We start from the raw sequence: 24,491 nt of genomic DNA on the forward strand, positions 1-24,491 counted from the left end.
TTGCTGTGTATTTCACTTTCTTTTTCGTTTTTAGTGGGGCATTTTTGTGTCCTGCGAGCAACCATCACCTTTAATCTTTATTCCTGTTGCATACTTAAGATTACACAAACAAAGTGAATTGAAATTGGTTGAAAAGAATAATTTACCTAGGACCCAAACCCTCAGGACACAATCTAGGGTAATTTTGAGGTCTCCCTTTCTGGTACCCCGAGTTGTCTTTGAATTCATGTATCTTAGACATAAAATTGTTTGAAAAGGTTGCAGTTCTGAAAACAGAGATTCAATCCCTCCCCCAACCATTCTTAAAAAAAACAAAACACCCTCAACCCCTATCAACTTTACTTTCACAGGAATTCATTTCCCACTTTGCTGGTTCTTGGAATCAATTGCCGTAGCACAGTTCAGACTGTGACAAGGACTTCAGCCATCAGAACCTAATGAAGTCATCTTGTAGAAGTCACCTTGAAAATACATTTAAATGGTCTCATAAAAATGTGAAACTGGATCACTTGCTGACAACAACTTTAGTGAAAAAAGAACAGAAAAAGACTATGTAACCCACATAAGTATTATAAGATTCAGCCTCAGATGGGACAGATGTAAACATTAGCTAAAAGCATCAATGAAACTGATGCAAAGATGAATTGGTTTGATTGTGAGGATGCTCTGATTAAACTAATGGCAAAGAAAGATGATTAACTAACAAAAGAAATGTAGGATTAATCTTCAGTTTATAATGATTAATAAAGTATTTTGTGTATGAAATATTTATCAAAACAAGCTGTGAAAATGTTTATTTTGATGTTCTCCCTTTTTCCCATTGAGAGGGCCCCTGAGCCCTTTTATATGAAATCCTTATGAATAACCTGTGTCTATTATCAGTATGCTTGCTGTGTAATAACAGGTCAACATAGGTTTGCCTCATTGTGGTAGATCATTTGTTATCTTCATCATTGCGGATGGCAAATCACAATGGTTTATCTGGAATGAAGTCCTGTGACTTGCTTCACAGCAATATCACAAATGAAATTATAAAGAAAACGTGCCAGGTCATAGAGTTAAAATGTTTATTAATTAGTAAATGTAAAGTGAGAAACTTTTATTTAAAGTACTATACGATTATGGAATGTCGATAATGATTTTTGTGTGGCACACAGGTCACATGAAGGTTTAGTGGCAGCATGCAGAGCACATGGTTCCATAGTACATGTACGCATTATTACATTTTCAATAACAGCACAGTAGAAATATGTCACTTCTCTGACATATAACATCTGCACTCCATGCTTCCAACAGTAAAAGTGTTCACAGCACCATCATATTTCCTCTTTGTGGGGATTCTTTTAAAGTCTCTTCACAATGTTGTCAAATTTCATTGTGACCTCAGAACAGTACATCTTTATAAGAAACAGCATAATCTTTTTATAAATAACTAACAGAAACAGCAGAATGGACATTACATATATAATGAACAGTTTGTGTAATGATACTGCTACAATTTACCAGGAACAGAAAAACATTTTTCTTGGAATAGAAGGTTGGAACATATGTCAGATTTTCTGGTCTAGTTTCAGCAACAGTCTGGGTTTTTTTTTATCATCAGTGGAGTGTTTGATTGAACTAAATATATAAAATGTTGGGACAGGAACAATGAAACCACTAGCATTTATTTTACTTCAATCACTAAGAGAATTATCTGGATATAAATGTGTGCACTTTTTCAAAGTACAGTTTGAGTACCATATGTTAACACTTTATTGATCATGGATGATCGTCATTCTAACAAGGCTATTTGTGACCATTGTAGTACATTTTCTGCTGGAACGAATCATCAGTGGCATCAAACATTGGGATGCTGTTTCTAAATCAAATGACAGTTACAAATCAGAGACAATTTAGGTAGGAGAATGTAAGTCCTTTCACTTCTAAAAGAGCTTTATAAATATATCCATAGTTCTTCTGAGATTTTTAAAATTTACTTTTTGCTGTTGAATCCTAGGTATATGCTAGGATTGAACTAATGCTGTCGCTGAAATAATACATTACTAAAAAAATTAAATGGGATGGGGAAAGGAGACCTAAAACAATTCTCAACATACATTTCTGGTGAAAAAAAAGGTAATGATTTATTATAACAATTCATTCAAATGTTTCTGGCTATTCTTACAACTATGCCTGCTTTAATACATTTGTTATCACGTGAAGCAAATGGGAAATAATATGAAATCTATAAACAAATTTTGTTCCCAAAATGTCGTTGCAAAGAACCTGCAATGGTTTTATATTAAAGAACATATTTAAGACAGCAGCACATTTTCATGTGTGAACAAATGATCTGAGGTTGAATCTTTATGTTTCTACAACTACCATTCTCTGTCAATGTAACTGGCCTATGTCAAATAAGTAAAATGAAGTCAAGAGGACATAACATGAAAAAAATGGAGTTGTCTGCTCAGGATATATATATATTGTACATGTATTCTGCTGCTGTAGGTTTATCTAAATTAAGATGGTTAAGTTTTTCCAAAACAGATAAAATGTGCTGTAAAAATAAGACAATTACAATCAAAATCACAAAATTACTTAAACTCAACAGATTAAAAAAAATAACATATGGAATATTATTTCATTCGCTGAAAGAAAGTCACTTTGATCTGCAAGCTCGGCAGTTCATTATAGTTATCAACAGGTTTCAACAACACTAATACACTTTTAAAATAGTTTCAACAATATCACATATTTATCAAATACAGAATACAACTTGATGATGACTTATCAAGAAACAGCTGATGAAATAGGGGAAGAAAGTCACTGTGGAAATGTCCAGATATCAGGACTTTATGTGATTGGACAATATCAGGCACAAGTATGGGCGCACACAAAGATGCAAAAGAGAACAAGTATGCAGAGAAAGCAAGCATACATACTTCAGGGTAAAAGACATAACAACAATTGTTTGGTTGGTAGAGATAATAATACATTAACCACCACAAAATTGCACGCACTCAATGACTTTGCTGAAACTAAGGACAGAACAGAAGCCACATGTTGTCTAGTTGTGGTGAAGAACACAATAAGCACATGTTAACCACACTGTACATGCAGGTGTATAAAGGCAACTTTAAGAAATTTAGACTTTCTGTAAAACAGATCAGATCCAAACCATTGTGTAAGTAATCTGACATTACACAAGGCAAACAAAAAATAAATTGTACAGTTTTATTTACTCTATATATATACACACACACTTTACATTAATATCTACTTTTTCTGTATAGGGGGATAAATTCAATGCATTTGTTTGATAAAAACTGACTTCTTATGAAACAGACTTTAAAAAGATATTTAAAGAATGCAACAGCACATTAAACCATAAATATCACCACGGAGTTATGTTAAACCACAGCGTGCAAGATATACTGTTAATGTATCTTTATATACAAACGGCAGGCATAAAGACATCTTGGTCCCAGCAAAGGCTTTGTACAATAATTATGTAATGTACGAACCCAGAAGCAGTTTTTGTTTCTAGTACAATCTACAAGGAAGATTTTTGTCTCCACATTTTTCTCCTTGGTCAAAATTGCTACTTTTTTCCCCTCACTCATTTTCTACTTGTCTAATTTTAATGAAATTTTTAGAAAAATAATCAAGGCCATGTAATACTGCTCCTTTGAAAAACTGATTTACTGTCCCAGTTTGGACCTACTAGGAAATTTTTCAACACATAAAACAATGAAAATAGCAAAAGTTTAAATGAGAAACTGCCATATGCTTCTTTCACTACTGCAGATAATAATAAAATACAATGGGCCATTTCTCTTACCTAAGCTTATGCCAGTATTAATAATCTTTGTATATTTAGAAATTTAAGGGAATAAGGTCTACATCACTTTAATTCTTTCATTCCTAAATAACCTTCAGCACACCATTATGCGGGAACACAGTGCGATGCCATTTTGTGTGCAGCTGCACACACACCAGTCGCAGTTAATTAAAGCAGTCGAATGAGACTAGGAACAAGTCTGTAAGTATTGGTGTCCCAGCAACTATTTCTGTTATCAGTAATATATTATACCATCACGTGTCCAGAAGCCAGGGGCACAGCAAGGCTCAAGCAGCTTAGCTGACTAGCGTCAGCCTTCCAGCTCACACCTGGTGTTGTCCCGTTGCAGCTGGGCCCAGACGGCCTACGACAGCAGGATGACAAGTGGCCAACCCACTAGGACTCCAGCAGCACGTGCCAGCGGCACACCTCCTCGCCCTTGCTCTCCCGCATGTCTGTCCAGTGAGCTGCTTCCTCTTCGCCACTGCTACTTGCACCTGAAACACACGAGACTGTTGTAGCTTCCAGTTATGCATACTTGTACATTATAAATGACGCATGAACACGATGTGTGTACACAGGACAAGATATGGAGGACACAGAACCACGCCCGCCACTATCCAGGTCCCAACAAAATAAACAGTCAACGACGACTAAAGTGCTGTTAATGAATAAAGACTAAACACAACTCAAAATTAACGTATTGATATTTTTTAATCGATCGACAGTTTAATAGTTGAAATATTTTTGCAGACAGAATTTACCATGGAAAAAGAGATTCATACTCTGCGTTTAAAGACAGAACATACCAAGAGAGAACCAGCCGATCATCTCTTTCTTCTTCATACTCTTCTTGTTGTACACCGAGACCATGAGTGTGACGTCAGGCAACTGAAACAGCGCCACCTGCAGCATGAATGTTTCCTTGAACAATGGGTTGGGCTGGCCTCGCCTCGTCGACGTCTTGCAACGCTGCAGCTCCTGTCCAGTCGGAGACATGAGTGTCACCTTGACGTAGGTGTCTGTTCACAGAGAACAACACTAGGCTTGAATGGCTTGCCTCGTACTTAGCTCTTACTTCCCTACTTACCATCCTAAGGTTTTCTGAAACACTTTTTCCAGCTTTACCACTACTACTACTTCGAGCATCTCTACGGTTTCCATACCTTATACCTTTCTGAGTTTTTCTTACAATCTCTGACTGTATATGTTAAACTTCTAGTGGACTGCACTTTTCCTCACGACTGGGCAAATCTTAGTGCAAGATACTACATCGCCAAACTTATTCGTTCTTGAGACAAAGGTCTACAAATATCCTCACACATAGAAAGAGGTTAACAACGAAGATCTGTACGTGAACTCGATTACGTTGTCAATGTTACAATCAATGGAAGAGCTTTTATTTTAATATGTTTATTAAGTGTATCTGTAGACAAAGGTGGCGTCACGTGTTTAACATGTTTCTGTGCGTGGTGACGTTTGTAGGCGGAGAGGAAGGCTGGTGGTTGAGGCCTGCTGGGGTCTGTGGCTGGAGAACTTCCCCCATTCACCCCTCGCCCACTGAACACCGGCTGCTGCACCAGTGTAGTCAATACAGCGAGAAGCAGTTTCATTCGTGCATAGGGGTTTATCAGAGAACAGGAGTTGCTGCATGAATGGTTGGGCTTAACGATTCTTTGAACGTCAGGTCAAAATTATGCAGAGATAAGTACTGCTACTAGGTGAGGACACTGCCACGGTGTGAGAGTCTGCGTTGGTCTGCGTTGGTCTGAGTCGGACTGTTATGTGACAGGTTGGTTAAAGGCCGGCTAACAAGTCACTCGCTCTACGAGAAACGTCGACAGAAAAATTAAAGCATTAAGGGAAACAAAAAGGTTCTTTCCTGGAGAGGAGAAACTCGAGGAGACTTTTAAACTCTCTGGAAATATTAACTTATATTAAATATGAGTCATTCTAAGATCATTCTCGAAAAAGGAAATTAATTAGTTATATATTTGTAAATGAACGACGCTGATCTAACCTGGTGCCCGGTTCATGGCCATATTGCGGAAGTTGCTGCCCTTGATGACGTGGACGGATAGTCGCCCGGTGGTGGCGCTGTAGGCTAGTCCGAGCAGAAGCTCTGGCATCCCACCATGCTGTAGCGACTGTGTGGACGAGGCCGAGTCGCTGCGCGAAAGACTGGACACGTCAAATCCAGAGTCCGCATGCTGTGGGCAAGGAACAGCTGGTCACTAGCATCTCAACATATGTAGTCAGGATATGATCAACTCACTTAAACGAAGTGTTATCGCTTCTAAAATGCGAGAAATACCATATTCTAGTCGTTAAAAATTATTCGGAATGTGTGGACTTTAGCTGACGAAAATTTCCATCGATTATTTTGTTCTTATCCGGTTTGGAAAGTATTGTTGCTGGAGCAGTTTAAGGGGTGCTTGTTACTTTTTGCTGGTATGTTCTTGTAAATGCCAGACTATTTCTGTGTCAAAATATCAATCGACAATACATAACATAATGAAATATATCAGCAATTAGAATATGGACTGCAAGCAGATAAAGTGACAACGGAAACTGCGATCACAATAAAATGTTGGAATTCTAATATACAAATAAATGTCGTTCCAGAGTAATGCGGCGATGGGATTTGTGAGAGAGAGGTATAGGTTCTACGGAGTCAAGTGACTTGAAATGTTCACTACCCTATAGTAGCGTCGGTTTCTGGGAGATGGGAGCTCACTTACACTCAGGTTGGTGCGGGGCTCCAGGGTGACCCAGTGTGTGACGGGTTCGTGCAGTCTCAGGGAGGCGAAGCCCACGACGCTCTCGCCGATCATCTGCTCTCGCCGCATGCGCTCCAGGCCATACAGGCGGAACCGCAGCCCCATCCCTGGCAGCTCCTCTGCAGCAGCCCAGTCACGACAATAAATAATGTCCACACAACAGTCATCCGCACGATGCTCACACTGCTGACGTGCTAACCCTGAACCACACTGCCCCACGGATTGTCACACTCTCTGAGAGTGAGAACGAACTCCCGGGTACTCCCATCTAGGTACAGCAAAAGACATTCAAGCGCTGTCAGCCTTGTTTAACGCTGTCTGTCAGAATGCTTCCAGGTAGGAATTGCGCAGTATTTTAAAAAACGCATTAGCAGGCCATCAGAATGCTAAACTGTTTACTTGCTAAGCTTTGTGTTTCTTCTCTCCCTTTGCACATCCCATAAATAGGTCTAGCTACCTACCTTCTATCTCATCCACTCACTCCCGGCCGCTAATCACTCACCTGGGGAAATCTTGGAGAAGGTGAAGGTCTCTTCAAAGACCGGATCTTGACCTTGCTTCGCTTTTGTTTTGTAGCGCTGTTTCTTTGTAGGTAGCAGCATGAGATGCACCTGGTTAACAAAACCCAACACAGCTCTAGAGTGTATCAGCTGTCAGCCAACATTAACCGAAAAAAAAAAAAAAACAGCGGACAGTAAGGCTGAAATACGCCCACAACGGATATTAATTACTTACCTGCGTGCTACTGAAGCCACCGCGGTCTCTGGCGGGAATCTCGCGGGCTCGGTGAACGGTGACTGTGATTTTGTTGCGAGTGGAGTCGTAGTTGAAGGTGGCCTCTAGGCTGCCGCACTTGGAGATGAGCGGCGGCTCGTGTTGCAGGTCACTGACGTCGAACAGATGCTCCTGTACAGAGCACCGAACACTTTCAAACATGCTTTATTGCCTTTTAGATAAGTACACACACAACAGAACATACCACAGACTTTTTGTGCAATATCAGAACATGTTAGATGTCAAGAGAAATGCGAAGCTCTTACATCGACATCTGATGCCTAAGCCTTTTGTTCGCTATTCGCGGAACTTTCCATGTGACGTGTGAGAAAACCTTCTTTCTATCAGAAGTGAAGAGGTGGATAAGGATGTAAAGTCTTTATCAATTTTCCTGGGGCTGAAAAACCCCATTAAGCGTGTAATAGGTGGCGACTGGGAGGGATCGACTGATTTAATGTCAGTGAGGGAATACTGATGTTGATAAGCAGCCTACACGGGGACTGCAACCAGTGGCACATCCACAGATTAAAGGTAAGAAAATGTCTTGTTGGAGGTAGCCACTCTCCTCTCGGATTTTTTTAAAGGTCACCGGTAAGTACTGGTCTCTCCCGTCTTTCCTGTGTCTAGCTGGTTGCACCCAGTTGTTAACATGGAAACATGGTCTCTTTGTGTGCTCCAAGAGTATCGACCAAAGCCTTTCCACTTTCCGTCAGGTTTGGACACTATCTGCTTACATTTTATTCTTTTAAGGTCGTGGTGATATGCCAAATAAAATGTTATATTGTCTACAAGTAGACAAGCAATTAACTTTTTTATATAAAAAAAAAAATCCTACTTCTTTTGACTCTGCCTCCGACTTGACAGGCAGTAAGTAGCATGTATTGTCAAAAACAATCTTTATCATACAAAATCTCGTAGGTTCACGCTGAACGTTCACGTCGGCTGCTGAAGGAATAGATGGCCTTAAAACCGCATCCACACACGCACTTAAAAATGTTTAAATTATATCCTGTATGCCCTTTGAACAGGCAATTCTTTTCCATGCCAGGTTTTTCGTCGTTCGTTGGCGAACATCGTATCTATGTCGGATGGTCTGACACTTTCGTGTGTGCCTCACTCAAAGAACAGTTCTGGCGATCAGCATTAGCGATCACGAGTAAAAGAATTTTATATTCAGCCGGTCTTGAAAAAAAGACTAGTCTTACATAACTTTCAGAATTGACAAGGAATATACAGTTCACTAGCGAACCCATGAGTAGCAGTGTATCTCTCGGCTAGCGTTTAAGCTGAAGGCTTCTTCACAAGGTGCGAGTGTGCGATTTTTCTGACTGAGAAAATTGAAAACCCTGCGAGCTAGTCCAGCACTTTGCCAGGCGGTCGCGGAGGTAATTGCATGGGCTCGTGCGGGTCAATTTTCCTTTCTGCGAAGTTCAGCCAATTCGAGAGAAAACAACCCCAAAACACTCTGCTTGAAGTGCTGGGGACAATTGTAAAGAGCACTTTGAGCTGGAACACGAGGAGACCAAAGGCATGATGCCATCTCCAGTGTCTAATGCTCGTTCTCTTTATGGTTAGTATGAAGTGCTAACCTTCCAGACTGCTACTTGCAAATTCAGCTGGCTTACCCGTAACACCAAAGAACATGTTTCTTCTAGAAATAATATGCCTTGATAAGTGGAAATAATGTCCTAGTCATAAAATACTGCATGAATTGAAGCTATTTCCAAATCACTCTACAACAACGACGATGACGATGATGAAGATGAGGAGGAGAAGACGAGACGACAAAAATGAAGTATTTCTCTATCGACATTTCCACATTCTGACAAACATATATAAGTCTCAAATTCGTGAGGTAATAAAAGGAACAAAGGAGAAAACCGTTACATACGTCATTTGACAGCATCTCTGTGGACTGGTGGCGCTCGCTTCCGGACGTAGGCGCACGAAACGCGGCCTCTGTGCCAGCGAACGCCTCGTTGTCGAACGTCATGGTCAGCCGCTCGTCACTGCCGCTCGCTCCGGCAGACGCTGCAGCTTCCGACACGTGGTCTATCGGCACGGCGACCTCACCAACGACTGACGGACTCACCAGAGGGCGCTCCGCTTCATAGCTGGGTATGTCGTCCTGATGCTGTTCGTCCTCCTCAGACCTGGTCTTTCTGCTCACTTGACTCCACTCAGCGTCCGAGGCACGAACCGCCTCTGGTCCAGCTGCAAAAGACACAGCGGTGTGTCAGCAACAACACCGTGCAGCTCTAGCTAATCCTTAAGGCTCATGTCACGAGGCAGCTCCAGCACGTGCTTAAGACTCATGTTAAAAAATAAAAATGTTTTTGGTTTGGAAGAAGGTACAAAATACGAACATCGTCAAGGGCAACAGAAACGAAAAATGTTGATAACAGTCCGGGCCAAGTGAATACAAACATCTGCCTATCTAATGTATTTACCTATGACAAGCCACCTGACAACTGCAAATTCCTCGTCTTTGTCTATACATTTCGATTATACTTGCCACGGTCTCATCCGTTCGCTATGTCGTATTTCTTTGTTACACGGTTGACTGTCGTTTATTTATAGTCTTTTGTAAACAGCGCACTAAGCACGCCTCCCCAAGGAGAAGTGCACTCTACACATTTAATTATTATTACTATTATTATTATTGTTGTTGTTGTTGACAAATTATTATTACGAAATATTGTGTGTCATGCTCATGTTATGTTTGTATACGTGGTTGGGCTGGTGAGCAAAAGAAAAACTTCTGTCTTGGACCTCCTCGGATAGACAATAAAGTTTGATTTGATTTGAAACTCTGTTTTGGCATTATCCGCATCAGTGGTTCCTGCTAATGAAGAAGAGAACAACAAACAGTGTAAGAAGTCGCATTTTCATTAAACTCTAACGATCAAGCTGACGATTTTGACGAAGGCTAGTAACACTTTAAAATGAATGTAGGCTATGGGAAAATGTCGACATAAAAAATATTCCTGGCGTTTTCAATTCACAGAAAGCGGTTTGTAACATATGATGGGAAAGGGAGGGGGCAGTACTCGTAAAAGAACTGGTCTACAGAAATGATTCCCCAAACAATGGGCTTAAACTGATCATCGACCTTTCAATATATTTAAAAATCGGGATACAACAGCGAGACAGCACCGAAAGACAGGACTGGAATGTAGGTCTGCGAGTGACTAGGAGGTGGACTAGGCCGGAGGAGAGAAAGTGAAGGTGAGAGAACGTACTGCCAAGGGAGGGTCTGGCGCTGCCCTTACTCCTCCCCGCTACACTTCCCTTCTTGCTGTGCCTGCTCTTGGCACTGACGCTGCCACTCGACCGCAGGCCTTGGTAACGTTTGAGCACTTCGTCGTCACTGTCGTTTGATGAGTCGCTGTCCTCTTCATACTGGAACGCTGCACCTGAGACGGATACAGGGGAGGAAACTTTAACTAAAAATAGCTGGAACAAATATTGCAAATATCTGGCATAGTGTTACAAAGATATTTACCGACACGAGCAAAACATACCTACAATAATCTTTGTGAAATAAATAAGCAACTGTATATTAATTATTTTAATTTATTTATTATAAATATAAAAATGCATTTATTTAATAAGAAAATCTATTTGAGTCAAGCAGCCAGCAATCGACTTGAAGATCACGGAGACTGATGTTTCCCGAAGACTTACTGTCTTTTCCCAGTACTGTATGTGTTCAGTCACACCATAAAGGTTGGAACCGTGTAAACATAGTTGTAATACTAGACAACAACAAAAAAGACCAAGAACAAGAGTAAAATGAACAAGAAGAACAACACCAACAAACGCTCAAACTAAATACATATTTATCGTCTGCTTCTGTCTGTCTAACTATCCGCCCTGCCATCCCTGTGCCGCTGGTAATCTCATCAAGGTAGACGGCGCGTCCGCGATTATGTTATTCTTGTCGCCAGGGAATGGATCCTTGTTTCTTTTGCGGAGAAAGGAAATGTCAGAGTGACAGCCACGCGATGGTCTGGTCGCTAAGTACATGAAAAAATGATTGGACCATGATAATGTGCACGAGACGTACCCGCGGACTGCTCTCTCGCGCCACTCTTGTCACTGACGGCCGTTAATACAGTGGCAGCCAATAAATCAGGGATACGGGTAGGAACAGCACATCGTACAAATGAACTGTTACAACAGGACAGACCAGTCGGGACTGCTGATGCCAAGCGAAAGATGTCGATCATTGGGGTTTTTTTTTTTTCATATCAAGTCGATCACAGAGCACGTGTTGTTTTTGTAAAGGATGTAGCTGGGTGTCGCGCGAATTACATTCTGAGCGACTGTCGTCGTTGCTGTAGTTTAGGGGCTACACGCGCGTACTGGCACAGTGAACACGGGTGTGACAGTGAGTACCATTCACTCCTGCTCGCATTGGGCAGGTCGACACATTAGTCGCTTCAAATACCTTTGGGTAAACCAAGTCACATTACATCGGCTGCATTTAATCTGACAACAAGGTCTATTTAACTGTACGATAGGACAGAAATTTGCAACGTGTGGATGATTGTAGGACTGCAGTTAGCAGATATAGTTAAATGTGTATTACAGACTAGGACTGACGACCACCCACAGTGAATTTTTGTCAAACGACAACCGAACTTCCTGCCAAGGATGGAGTAAAACAAAAGATTCTCTTCCTCACCAAAGCCCGACAGATAATGGTAATGTCTACTCCGTCAACTGAGCCACGAAATTTTCATACATTTTACTTTATCCTAATAAACCTTGCATGTCCGAACAAGTAATGGCCCACATACGCAGAAATGAGAAAGGTAAATGTAGAAATAAAAGCAAACAAGGGGCGCTATAGGATATGCTCGGTAAGAGGAAACGCAATGAATTCGGAGGTAAACCGGGATAAATATCGCAAACACGTGCAAAATCTTTCAGGTGTACGGCCACTAATTAAAATGGAAATCACTGCCCTTGTAATAAAACTGCATCTGGTGGCTTTGCATCGACTCATCAAACGTTCTTATGCAGGAGAGCCACATGTTCATAATCCTTTGTGAATAAAAATATTGCCATGCCTTCAAAGCACGCGAGTAATGCATTGTGGGAGCCCCGTCCCCTCCTTCCTCCTTCCACAGTCATACATTCATCGCACAGACTACAGCCACAGATTTCTGTTATCGCTCTCGTATCGACCATGCCTCTCGACAGCTGTGCAACCAACTCCAGCTCTACATGCTGCTGACTCTGGTAAGGAACGCATCAACCATTCACTACAATTCCGCTTCAATGGCGCCCCTTTCGGGCATGGAGACAGGTCTGGGGCCAGACGACAAGCAAATATGTCTGAAAACCTAGAAGGTTGTTGTTGGACCGCCTGACAGCAGCAAGCACACGTCAATGAGCAGTGAAATACCAAAAACAAATATTGCGACAGAAATGCTGTGAATTTTGAGGATCAAGTTCCACACCTGAGACAAGCAGAAAACAAACAGCCCGTGAAGTCGTTAGGTTATTTTATGATCGATTCGTCATGGATGAACATTATCTAAAAGTGTTTGTTTTCAGTTAACGTAACCACTTAGTGTCAAAATGGTAAAACGATACCATGGCAGACAACTGTGTCCTAACAGACAGTAAGCTGACTACAAAGCATGGACATCATGCCAGCTTTTAGCCTTCATTTAGCAGGGTCCTACTGATATTCTCTCTTCCACCTCAAGACGCAAGACACTGCATTACTGGTTCATGCGCAGGAAATTAAATCAGAATAAACCAATGTTAATCACTGGTAAGACGGAGAGATTTAACAATCAACACGATCTCCAACATAAAAACGGAAAACTAAAACTAACGAATTAAAATCGACCACAGCAATGATTTAAGACAAGAAAACAATATACTCGTACAGAGCAGAATATGTTTCTCTGAGTACGCACTCACGCACGTGCAGGCGCGAGGAAGGGCGTGGGCATGTTGCTCGACACTACAAACTACACTGAGCTATCAGTCCCCTCAGCTCTGTAATTACATCGACTGCTGATTATCGGCCAAACTGACTTCGCAGGTCGGTAATGATCGACTCAGCAAATATTAACGAGCGGTTTTGGAAACAGGTTTTTTTTCGCAATGGGGTGAGTGGAACAAAAGAAAAAAGGTCGAGGTAGATGTAGGGAATGAGGTTAGTGCCGTGGCTGTAGACAGTCCAGAAAACCATCAGCTCGTCTCTCCGCTCACTTTTCTTGACGCATTCTTCGCTCTGGCACACGTCTTCGGGAACCTCTGGCGGAAAAACGATGCCACACCTTCTGAGATACATTTTTTTAAGCTTACGACCATTATTTTTACATCATCGTCACAGTCAGACAGCAACGTGGTTAACGAGATCGAAGAGGTTTCTTTTTTACTCTTTTGAATAGGTGAAAGCAATCTCCTCTTGACTCGCATGCGATTTGTCAGTCTGAGCACATTATGAGGTAAAAGTCACACCAACTCCGAAAATTCTCTTCCCTTAAAAAAATACGGGGTCTGTTTTTTGTATAGAAGACTCTGTGGACAAGGTGCAGAAGCTGAGAGCAGTGAAAACCAAGGCGCAGATTGTTGTAGTGGTAAAAGCCGTCTGCCTGCGGCATGTAGAGCTCGAGTGGTCGCGGTTTGTTTTGTTTTCTTGGGTGCGCTTTTTAAAAAAAAAAAAAAAGAAAAAAGGAAAAAAAAAAAAGAAAAAAAAAAGACCAGCAGGATGTCGCCCAAACCTGACAGATGGCAAAGTCAGGACGCTGACATTTGCAAGGGTTGGACCAGATGTTGACACAATTCTCCACAGGACACTCAGCCCGTTCTGGCACAGCATCTTGCTCCTGTATTTCTGTCCAGGTCTTCATCGTAACATAGGACCTGGAGGAGCCTGGCCAGCTAATCGTCATCCTGACTGCCTTTTATTTTCCTCGTTTATGGACAGCGCCGTGTTCCCTACCCCAACTCCACCTTCCCCCGGGTATTTCTGGCGGCCAGCAAGTCCCGTGCGTAGGGACTTACTTGGTCATCATTACTCTAGCAACATCCATCTCTTTGTTCTTATTGCTGAGAAGATGAATAGCGCAATCCCGAAAAATATTTTCATCTGTAGCGTAGGATATAAAATAATCGATACAATGGCGAAGGCGCGGCGGTTTAGGTGTCTGTCTTTCAGGCTGCAGGATGGAGGACCACTTTCAGCTCTGGATAATGACACCAGGGACGTAGACGTATCAATACCTCTTCACGTCCTAATTTGGAATCTGGTCTTAAGAACAGGCGGTGGACAGAAAATGGTGAAGTCACGATTTGCTTTCTAATAACAGAACCAACATCTAGCTAAAATGCTGGCATCCGTAGAAAAAGACCACCAGGTTCTCTCTTGCAGCGACCCACCCTTGCTCCTTCGTGTTTCTGTTTATAGAGTTTACAGCACCAATACAGTTCTCGTACTGCAGACTATACTCATTCTCCTTTCTCTCTAACGTGTTCATCCTCGGTTATAGCGTTTTCTGTGCTGTTGTTTTAATTTGATGTCCTGTTTAAAAGTTTATTCTTCATTATAACGAAAGGATTGTTTAACCTTATTCTCTACTCCCATATGAAAATCTTAGTTCTCCGAGTTCGTTCATATTCACCCAGGATTCCCCTTCCCATTCTGTCTTTATCCACACTGAAATGATTTTCAAGTGTGTAAGTGTGTATGCACTGGTCGTGAATACATTTAGGGGTAGGAGCGGTGGTAGGAAAAAAGCAAGATATGTTTCCTGAGTTTTTACATGTTTGGAAAATATATATGATTGCAAAGCAAACGTATACATCATGTCAAAGATGGCGAAACGAATCTCTACTGTCCATCTGTCATTTTCATGAAAACTGAACTAATGAATTTTTTATGAATTGGCTGTTTCGTATTACACGGAAATGACACAGACTTTCTATCTGAGCAGTCATAGCTGTACGGGAAGTTGCCCCCCAAAACAGTTTTGCAATGGCATTTAAGGGCAATGCTTCGCAAAGTGCATTCACTGCTATCTTCACTAAAGTAACAGCTACCTGGTTCAGATTTTTTCCTAGCAAGCACGCTTATATTAATATTGCCACCGGCTATTCTGTCCCCAAAAAGAAACAAGTCCGCTGAAAAAAACACCCACTGAACAGAAAGGAAGAAGAGATCAAGTCAACAAGTTTCAAATTAACATTACAAACATTAAAATGGGTAAAGATCCATCTTGTTTATGTGTTATGGGGAGGCACGTGTCGGGGTCGTTGTTGTCTGTTCTTAATCGATCTAACCACCAGATCGAAACAGGAAATGACCTTGATTCACACAAGCTGAGGTAAAAGCAACCCTGGCCTCCTTGGATTTCAGCATACAGAGAATGTTTTCGCTTTTCAAAACCGAACTAAGTCGCACTTTCTGCAACCACAGTTAAAGGCGGCAAGAGGGGTTGGTAAACATTTGATGAATAGGACACTGTATCGCTTTTCTGCCCATACAACAGAAATGAATATTAACATACATTATAAAAATACCCTGAGATAAGACCACTTCGTGCAAAGCTCTCCGAACTAGCAGAACTATGTCCTGTAATACAGGCAGTATGATTAAATGTTATAGTTTAACATCTATGTATTTAAACATGTGGGCTTCCTTGTCATCATAGCTCAAATTCACTGACCATTCGCTGGTGGTGTGTCCATATGTTCTGTCGTGCCATACGTCGAATCCGGCGACTTGGCCTTGGCGAGGGGATCGGTGCCTGCAATCTGCTCGTAGGTGCCACTGTCCGAAACCGCTTTCTTGGCCGCACCACCACCAGCGTCCGAAGCCGCCGTCGTCCTCGAGTCCTGCGGCTCGGAGCGCGTGAAGAAGCCACAGCACAGTGTAAACAGATGACCCGGCGAGTAGTCATCGCTCCAGAACTTCTTGCTGAACATGGGTCAGGGTCAGTCTCCGACACGTCGGCAGGAGCGTGGTGCCGAAACTGTCAACTACAGCGACTGGCGGTTCCAGTTTTTAGCGACAGGAGACGCGCGCCTCGCTCGGGAAGGAAATCTTGAGAGGGTGAGAGGAGGGGTGGGAGGCACGAGCTTGTGGGTGAGGAGTCCAGTCTTACGTGCTGGTGGCTGCGTGAAGTAAGGTGAAGGAACGTGTTCACGAAAGCCGACAAAAAAAAAGAGAGAGAGAAATAAAAGCGAGGGAAACTTTAAAGATCGATACTCGGCTTAGACGTGTGACGCTTAATTTGGCGTCAGAGACCGCACTGACGGAGCCACCGGAGGCGTCTCGGCCTCCCACAAACAATAATTTTCGGCCATATCACACCCACAGGCAGATATTCCACGGTGGTGGTGTTGCAGGAACTTCACTCGACGCGACAATCTGAGAGAAAATCTTTCCACGCTTCTCTCCCATTCACAACAACTCACAGCGCACATGTGGTTCAAAAATGTCAGGGCTGGTCTCAACTGCGCCGTGCACTTTTTGACACCTACAGTATCAACAGGCGTGCCTCGATTTAATTCTTCTCTCCCCCGTTCCGCTCTGTTTAAGCCAGCACCACAGTCACACACTGCTGTAGTGTCACCCGCCTGCAGCCTACCCCGTAAACGTATGGCCTCTCGATACGCGCTGGTGTCGTGTCTCCCGTGCTGCTAGTCTTCCAGGCTGCGCCGGCGCCTGAAACACACTCGGCGGTTGCAGCTTGGTTGGAGTTGGGTGGTAGGGGGAAAACGTGAGGTAGGGGGGACTGAAATCAATTGCGAGCTTTCCCCGGTTTTGTAGCGCCGCCTCTGTACCAATGTCGCTGGCTGAATGACGTGGTTAGGCCCCGACGATGCAGGCACCCTGGCGTTCGCTTGATTGCCTGGCCTCGCCGCACCACTTACCGCTGAACGCACGCGTCGCTTCGGCGCTGCCACCCGTAAGGCTTGGCTGTAGATGCACGACACTGCGCGACACTCGCGGCACAGCACTCCCTCCCGCTCCCGGCCGCCTTTGCTGCGTGCTGTAAGCTCCGGAGGCGATGGGCTAAACCCCTTGGCGAGACCTGATCCCGCACACCAGCCAGGGCACGCCACTGCCTAGTTAAGAGGCTCCACGATCACGAGTGAACAGCTTCAGCGTAACATGCCCGTTAGCGAAAAACACATAGGGGAAGGGACAGCGGGAGGGGAGGGGATTCAACGTAGTTCCTCAACTTTTGTTTGTAGCCCTTGAGAACGTGATTGCAAATGAACAGAAAGATGAATTGTTGACCAAACTCACCGACAGAGTATGCCACAATAGAAAAACAACCATTATACACTAGACATCGGATGTTCTTTATATAAGCCTACATAATGGTCTAAAACTATTAAAGTCCTTCACGGATGAAGTTCTAAAACACTTGATTGCTATGGATGTATTTAGCTGGCTCATAAGAGGCCCAACGAAATCGGAATTGACATGGCAACGAAGGTTTTCATTTCCGAATTAGTCTAGCATAATCTTCTGCTAAGCCCTTCTTTTCGTATCGCCCGATCAACATGCGTATGCTTGTAAATGACATCAGCTTTTAAGAAAAGTTTTTATTTATGCACCAAACTGACCAAAGCATACTTATGACTTGCGTCAGACAAGAATGGCAAGCGACTGTCGGTTTTGGTCAACGCTAATAACCACGACACCCGCAGTTGCATCATTAACCTGGCGTCAGCCACCGGCGACATCATGGAAGCTAATATAAATTTTAATTAGTTACTTCTCTTTTATTAAAACTGGTTGCACTGGCCTCCGGAAATATGTTTGCATTTCTATGCGATATACCCACTGTGCGAAATGATAGGGGAACTGGATCGGTAACAACTGCTATAGTGGGCCTAATCATACAACAGCATTAACAGCTATATATTTTCAGAGCCACTCAGTTGCACGTATCCATATACCCTTTCTGTTTCTCTCTTCTCTCTGTCACTCAGAGAAAAAATTCTTGCTTGAGTGTTTGAGTAAGCTTATGGTTCTGTAGCTCTGGCACTGTTCGGTGTTTCTCTTCTTTGAAAGAGTTGTCCAGTGATTGCGTCCATTCACTCGTCCACTCTTTACTTTCCAAGATTGTCTGACGCAATGGTAAAGGTCTTCGCTCTTTCTTTCTCCACTTTGCTCGAGCAGTTCACCTGGAATGTTGTCACCACCAATGACTTCCCTCCCATTAGACTACAACAGCTGTGTCGATTTCGTCCCACGGGACTGGTAGGTCTGCTGATTCGCTGATTGCAGTCTGGTTGTTTTGGAGAGAAAAAGGGACAGGAAAGGAGAAGACAAAATATAGAGAGAAATACAGAAAGCTGACAAAAGACTAGTACACAATTTTCAATAAGTGGGTTCAGACAGGATTATTACTTTTCTTGCAGTCTGTGGGTTCTTTTTTTATTGCAAAACCTAAGACTTTTACGCTACAATGGGCCTTTATTTAAAAAAAAACAAACCTGTTTGGTCACGATTAAACGGTGACTCACAATATCAAAAAACCTCTATTTCCACTAAGACGTTATTTCTTCGTTTTTTCCCAGTTTACATGCGACTCTGGCACGGATAAGCGACGACATCGGCGAAATATTAGTGAAGGACAAACATGGACGAAGTTTTGTGCACGTTTTTACACGATTGCCATATAAAGACTGGCAAACATGGTCAAACTATCGCTCATGTTTGCCTGGTTGAGAATGACCTTTACGCACATTCCTCAAGACTCCATCCCTAGTGTTATTTCAGTGTCCCACAACTGCTCACATATTTGATGTCAGTCCAGTGCTATAATAGTCTTTGAAGTTATTATAGAAACAGACGACGAATGTTCGGCTAGCCAATAAATTAATTATATTACGGAAGCGAGATCATTCTGGCAGTAGAATACCAACAGCAATCGGACAAAAAAAAAACAAAAAACAAAACAAAAAACAAAAAACCACACACACACACAAAAACCGAAAAAAAAAAGAAAACCCACTCTGTATATTACCACCACCAAAAATCACAATGACCTAATTGCCTAACTGTACTAATATCATTAGCCACTTAGTGTGATTGTGCCTCAGTTAATTAGGACGTAGTGCAGATTGCATTTCAAGCCAGTGACGTGCTGTGGAAGTTTGGCATACCCAAACGATGTGGTGCTGTTTGTAACAAAAGGTTAACACGAAAGCTCGTCGGTATACGTGTAAAGATATCCAAATCAATAACAAGTTATCTGCAACAAGAAAATGTCTCCAAGAATAGACCTGTCCCGCAGCACTCTATAGTGGTGCTATAGAACTGCATTGTTACAGAAAAAAACCCCCACAAAAAACCCACATCAAGCAGAAGAAAAACGGATGGTAACAAGAAGTTTAAAGATAGTTTCTTTTCTTTCTCTCCTATCCTGTCTCTAATCATTTATTAATATTAAGATTTCGTTTGTCTTTATATTTCTTTTTGTCTTTTAAGCCGGCTTTGTTGTGTGATAGCTTCGCCATTAGTAACTCAACAATTATATGACACTTACCAAGACTGCTCTTGCTCTTCGGCGGCTTGTCGATGCAAGGGAATCCTCCGCAATCGGCAAAGCAAAGGATCTTGTTCAAGTACAAGAAGAAAATTACCAGAAGGATCAGGAACACCCCAACAGCGCCCAGAAATGCCGCCGCCTCCAGCGGGACTGCAACACCAAAGCTCTAACATAGTTCCAAGGCGTTGTATGTGTCGAGGCCTTAGCTTTCAATAACATCAAAGCAACATCATCCCTTTGTTCCTTACTCCAGGTAAGAGCGGTGTGTAAATATTAATATTATCAATACACTATACTTTCCTTTGTCTGACCAATGCTTTTAAGACAAAGCAGCGACCACTTTATGATTTTCGATTGTTCACATTACCTTGGAAATATTGATATAATTCTTCTTGTGGCGCTCGTCTTTGAAAAATGTATCTTCTGGTTTGTAATTGGTAATACTATTTTCCTTTCATTTACTTAACAATCCTGGTATCTGTATATATAATGAATGCATGGAAATTATAATTAGATCGTAAAGATTATAGGCAAGTAAAAAACCTCTTCAAATATGACATGCATCGTGCCTGATTATTTTAAAGCACTCAAAAATTCATAATAGGCATTTTAAAGATGGTGCATTAAAGAAGGTATTTTGCAAATGAAAACTAAAACATAAGGAAACAAGCAAACGAATAATAATAATAACTCACAGAAATAAATAACCCAAACACCAGTCAAAGCATCCTCGTAACACACGCGCATGCAAACAAATCTGAGCTTCAGATGTGAGTAAAAGCTGAGGAAGCAGAACTTTTTTCCTTCCATCTCTCGCAAACACCGAGTCTCACAAAATGTCTCACAACCATATACATTCATGTGCGTGCCCAGTAACCGTATAAAACGTTAGAAACTGTTCTTTAAACTGGCAGTATAATGGTTAGTTAATCTGAAAAATGTTGAACATGTACTACTATTTTGCAGTCTTCTATAATACACATCCGCGAGGATTCAGTTCATTTAGCCAGCTAAATTTAAAATCTCGCCAAAAGTAAGCTTCGGAAAAGTAGCCTGCTAAATATTTTTTTATTCTGTTCCTCCTATTAATTCAGTCTTTTGAAGTAAATTGCTTCCTTCGGTAACATTTGTGGTCTTTTTAATCGCCAGTATTTTTCAACCTTGACAATCAAGATGAAAATATGACAAAGGGATGCCTAAAACTGAAATAGGTTAAAACAAAGCATTGCGACATACTAATATGCTTCAGACAATGAGCACAAGCCGGCAGGAAGTGTTTCACTGGACCTTCTACATCCAGAAATGTCAGGCAGAAACGTACCCAGATTAAGAGAATTCGGAAGTATTGGATGCTGATAATGCCACCTAACGGCTGCCTTGCAGCGGTGCATCCAAACTAGTCTTGTCAAGTCAATCCTGCAAGGGTTGATATGAACTTCAACTACCTTCCTCGAAATGATTCGCCCCCGTAAATCACCGACTTCCCTCAAAGAACAGACGACGACAACGACAACTACGAAGATAATAATAATGATGATGATCCACATAAGTCCAAAGTCCCTTGTTCACTCACCCTCAGAGACTGCCATGGGCATGGGGTAGCACTGCGATCACAAACAGCAAAAGACCGGTAGTCCTGTCGTCATTTTCCCTTTCCGTTTCTTCCCTGATTGTAGTAATTGCGGCACTAGTGGCCCGAGCATTAACGTCCTTTTCTGACCCGAAGCCACTTGCTAATGGCAGCACCGAGCAACCCTCCGCTCTCACGGAACACAGAATTCCCTGTCACACCTACTACAAAATAAATGTTTTTCGCGACAGAACTACGCACGCCAGCGAACTGACAGCTGTTGCCGGGCTTCACTTGGCAGCCCCTGCACACAATATCGTCACCAATGAGAGGCTGGACTTTTGTTTTGTTAGTTTATCTGTAGCATCAGCACAAAGGACTGGCGCATGTCATGTCCATGGTCCACTGCTGCCCTGACTCTTTTTTACACGGTACGCGATGTGAGCATACTCGTTGCAAATGCTGGCGAACTAAACCGCCGCTGTAGTACTTATGTGCAGGTGTTACCGGTAGTGTATTGAAAAAGGTTCATGCCATTAACACATATATTGAAACGCCACCGGCATTGAAAGCTACATATAATCTGCCTGCTCTTGAATTAGTGGTGGTTGGCTTTGTGACGACAGTGCACCTTATGGGGAGTGGAAATTGAGAAAGTCCTCTAACACATTCAGATCCACATATCTGAATATCAGTAAGTGGATCATGAAGTTAATAAGCTAATGTCATATTTATAAATGGTGGTAGGCACTGTAATCTGGTGGTCAGCGTGCTTGACTTTGAAAACTTTCCCTGCCCATCAAACATGCAAGTATACTATTTGCTAGTGACACGGGCTCGGTCTTCCACATCCTTACTCCAGGTAAGTTACTTGCAGTTCACTGCCCTACAGCCACCAATTTGTGCTTATCTGTTTATGTCTACAGCATTAGGAAACAAAGATCGAAGTGAGCAGCAGAACATGTCCTCCTAGAAGACTGACCACACTAATACAAACTACTAATCCTACAATGATGTTGCAGACAGTCAATGCCATGCAGATATAGATTTCACAGACCATAATAAAGATAGAGGAAGCAAACAGCTGACCCTGGTGTTGAATGACCTGACCTTTCCAAAGGTTGGGGGAAAAAAAAACAAGCAGGGAGATAAGAAAGGCACCATACTCACAAATATAGCCCTCAGATAAGTCTGGTCTTGAACATTTCATGCCCCCCCCCAGTGAACCAATGCTTATGGAACTACATTTTTTTAATGAGTAAAAGTAACATACAATAAAGGAGACAGATCATTACATCTATGTACTCTATTTAATAGAGATTGTAAGCTAAAATGCAAGTAATATTATTTGGCAGCAGTAGTGCTGTATTTTAAAGCCCTGTTGTTGTTTTTTTTTTAATAAGAGATAAGATTCCACATGGAGAGTTAAAATGCAGATCATCTACATATTTCCTAGTTCCAAATGGTTGTTAGCCTTACTATAATTTTAATAGGATGACTTGAAGCTTCGGTCTGACTACCTTTGGATTATATAATAATAAGCTTTTATTTGATGATTTAGTTTGTTTGATAGCCATCTTAATAAGGCATGATGTTTAAAATCTCCCAAAAATCAGAGGTATATAAAGGTGTGTGTCGGTGCTCATGCATGCACAAGTGTTTATATTATCTAACAACAAGAAAAGAGGATAAGCCGAATAAATATAGTGTGTGGTTATGCATAAAATGTCTTTACAAGCAATCATTATCAGAAGTCCTTATACATGTAAGTCTCACCTCTTGTACAAGTACCTTCAAATAATGACCTTTTAAACAGAGATTTAAAATAAAATACATAATATTCTGTAACTGCAAATAACAAAGGAATGCATTGTTCTCTGACTGACAACTAAAAACTGGTCACAATAAAACACATCTTGCACAAACAGAAAGTGATGGATGGCATAAATAAATAAGATGTGGCTTTTAATGTCCATTTTTGTGCTATGTATTCATAAACAGTTGGGTAATGCCTATTTCCAAGTGGCTTTTATTTCCAGCTCACTATGCACTAGCCTGTTCAGCTTAATCTCTTTCTTAGGATCTGTCTCACAGTTACTGCAAGGTAAAGGAATTTTTGTTTCCATGGTTTAATCAAGCTTACATTAAAATTACAGCTAACTTTACTGATTAGTGATTACTCTTGAAATTCATCTTAAATTAACTTAAAAAATCTAGAAAATCTAAAGATGTTAATAGAATACAAATTGGAAAGCTAAAAAGAAAAAAACCAATGGAAAAATAACAATAGAAAAAAATCAGTTGTCTCATTACAGGCATACCATCATGCTCATTGTCGACAGAAGTCATGGACTGATTTTCTGTAAAAATTTCCTTGTTCAAGTTTTACCCTCTTTGATTCCGTCTGTATAGATATTGCATCTACGATACAAAGTCTATGTAATTTAGGGTTTAGACAGCTTGTTACTGGTGTTATATAAAACAGTGATAATATTCACTGGGGCTCTCTGATGGTCTTTAGCTCGAAGAGATTGGTAAAGCTGTCTGCCTGTCTTTTACACCAGACTATGTTTTTATCAACCAGGGACGTTTTCATTTCACTATAAAGCATAATATGCATAACAGAGTATTTTATCCAGAATATGTATTCTCTATCAGTGGCGTGGGAATATGCTCGGCTTAGTGTGTATGTGTCTGCTGGATTTCAACTGAAAATATAAGAAAAAGCACACACACACTCTGTACATATAACAGGGCCTATACTTACTGATCATTGCGTTGTCGATCAAAAGTTGCCAACGAACTCGACAAAAGTCTTGTACAAGGCAGTTTTATGATGATCTATCGATAAGATATAACAAACATTTTCTAACACATAGTCAGTGAATGTGAATAATGATACCGCATGACTGCACTTTCTACCGTTTCCATAAATTATGCACGCATAATGATTACAGAAACTGGAATCAGCTGGGCGTTTATCAACATCGGCTTCTTCC

At 41.7% G+C, this 24,491-nt stretch overlaps 1 protein-coding gene across 4 annotated transcripts; it reads right to left on the minus strand.

Moving 5' to 3' along the window:
- Window positions 1-1,053: 1,053 nt before the first annotated feature.
- On the minus strand, window positions 1,054-24,398 carry LOC112570772 (synaptotagmin-14-like). 4 transcript variants are annotated; one of them, XM_025249390.1, is made up of 11 exons: window positions 24,260-24,398; window positions 23,814-23,852; window positions 19,920-20,072; window positions 10,623-10,796; window positions 9,272-9,594; window positions 7,342-7,512; window positions 7,109-7,217; window positions 6,568-6,725; window positions 5,847-6,036; window positions 4,636-4,848; window positions 1,054-4,323 (listed from the first exon to the last, which is right to left on the minus strand). In XM_025249390.1, the coding sequence occupies exons 1-11, from the start codon at window positions 24,264-24,266 to the stop codon at window positions 4,223-4,225; spliced, it is 1,638 nt and encodes a 545-aa protein (XP_025105175.1). In that variant the 5' UTR covers window positions 24,267-24,398; the 3' UTR covers window positions 1,054-4,222. The 4 variants fall into 4 exon arrangements, with proteins under 4 accessions (XP_025105175.1, XP_025105177.1, XP_025105176.1 ...); XM_025249392.1 differs by lacking the exon at window positions 23,814-23,852; XM_025249391.1 differs by lacking the exons at window positions 23,814-23,852; window positions 24,260-24,398 and adding an exon at window positions 21,496-21,659.
- Window positions 24,399-24,491: the final 93 nt, after the last annotated feature.

The sequence above is a fragment of the Pomacea canaliculata genome, linkage group LG8, assembly GCF_003073045.1.
Source record: "Pomacea canaliculata isolate SZHN2017 linkage group LG8, ASM307304v1, whole genome shotgun sequence".
Classification (NCBI taxonomy): domain Eukaryota; kingdom Metazoa; phylum Mollusca; class Gastropoda; order Architaenioglossa; family Ampullariidae; genus Pomacea; species Pomacea canaliculata.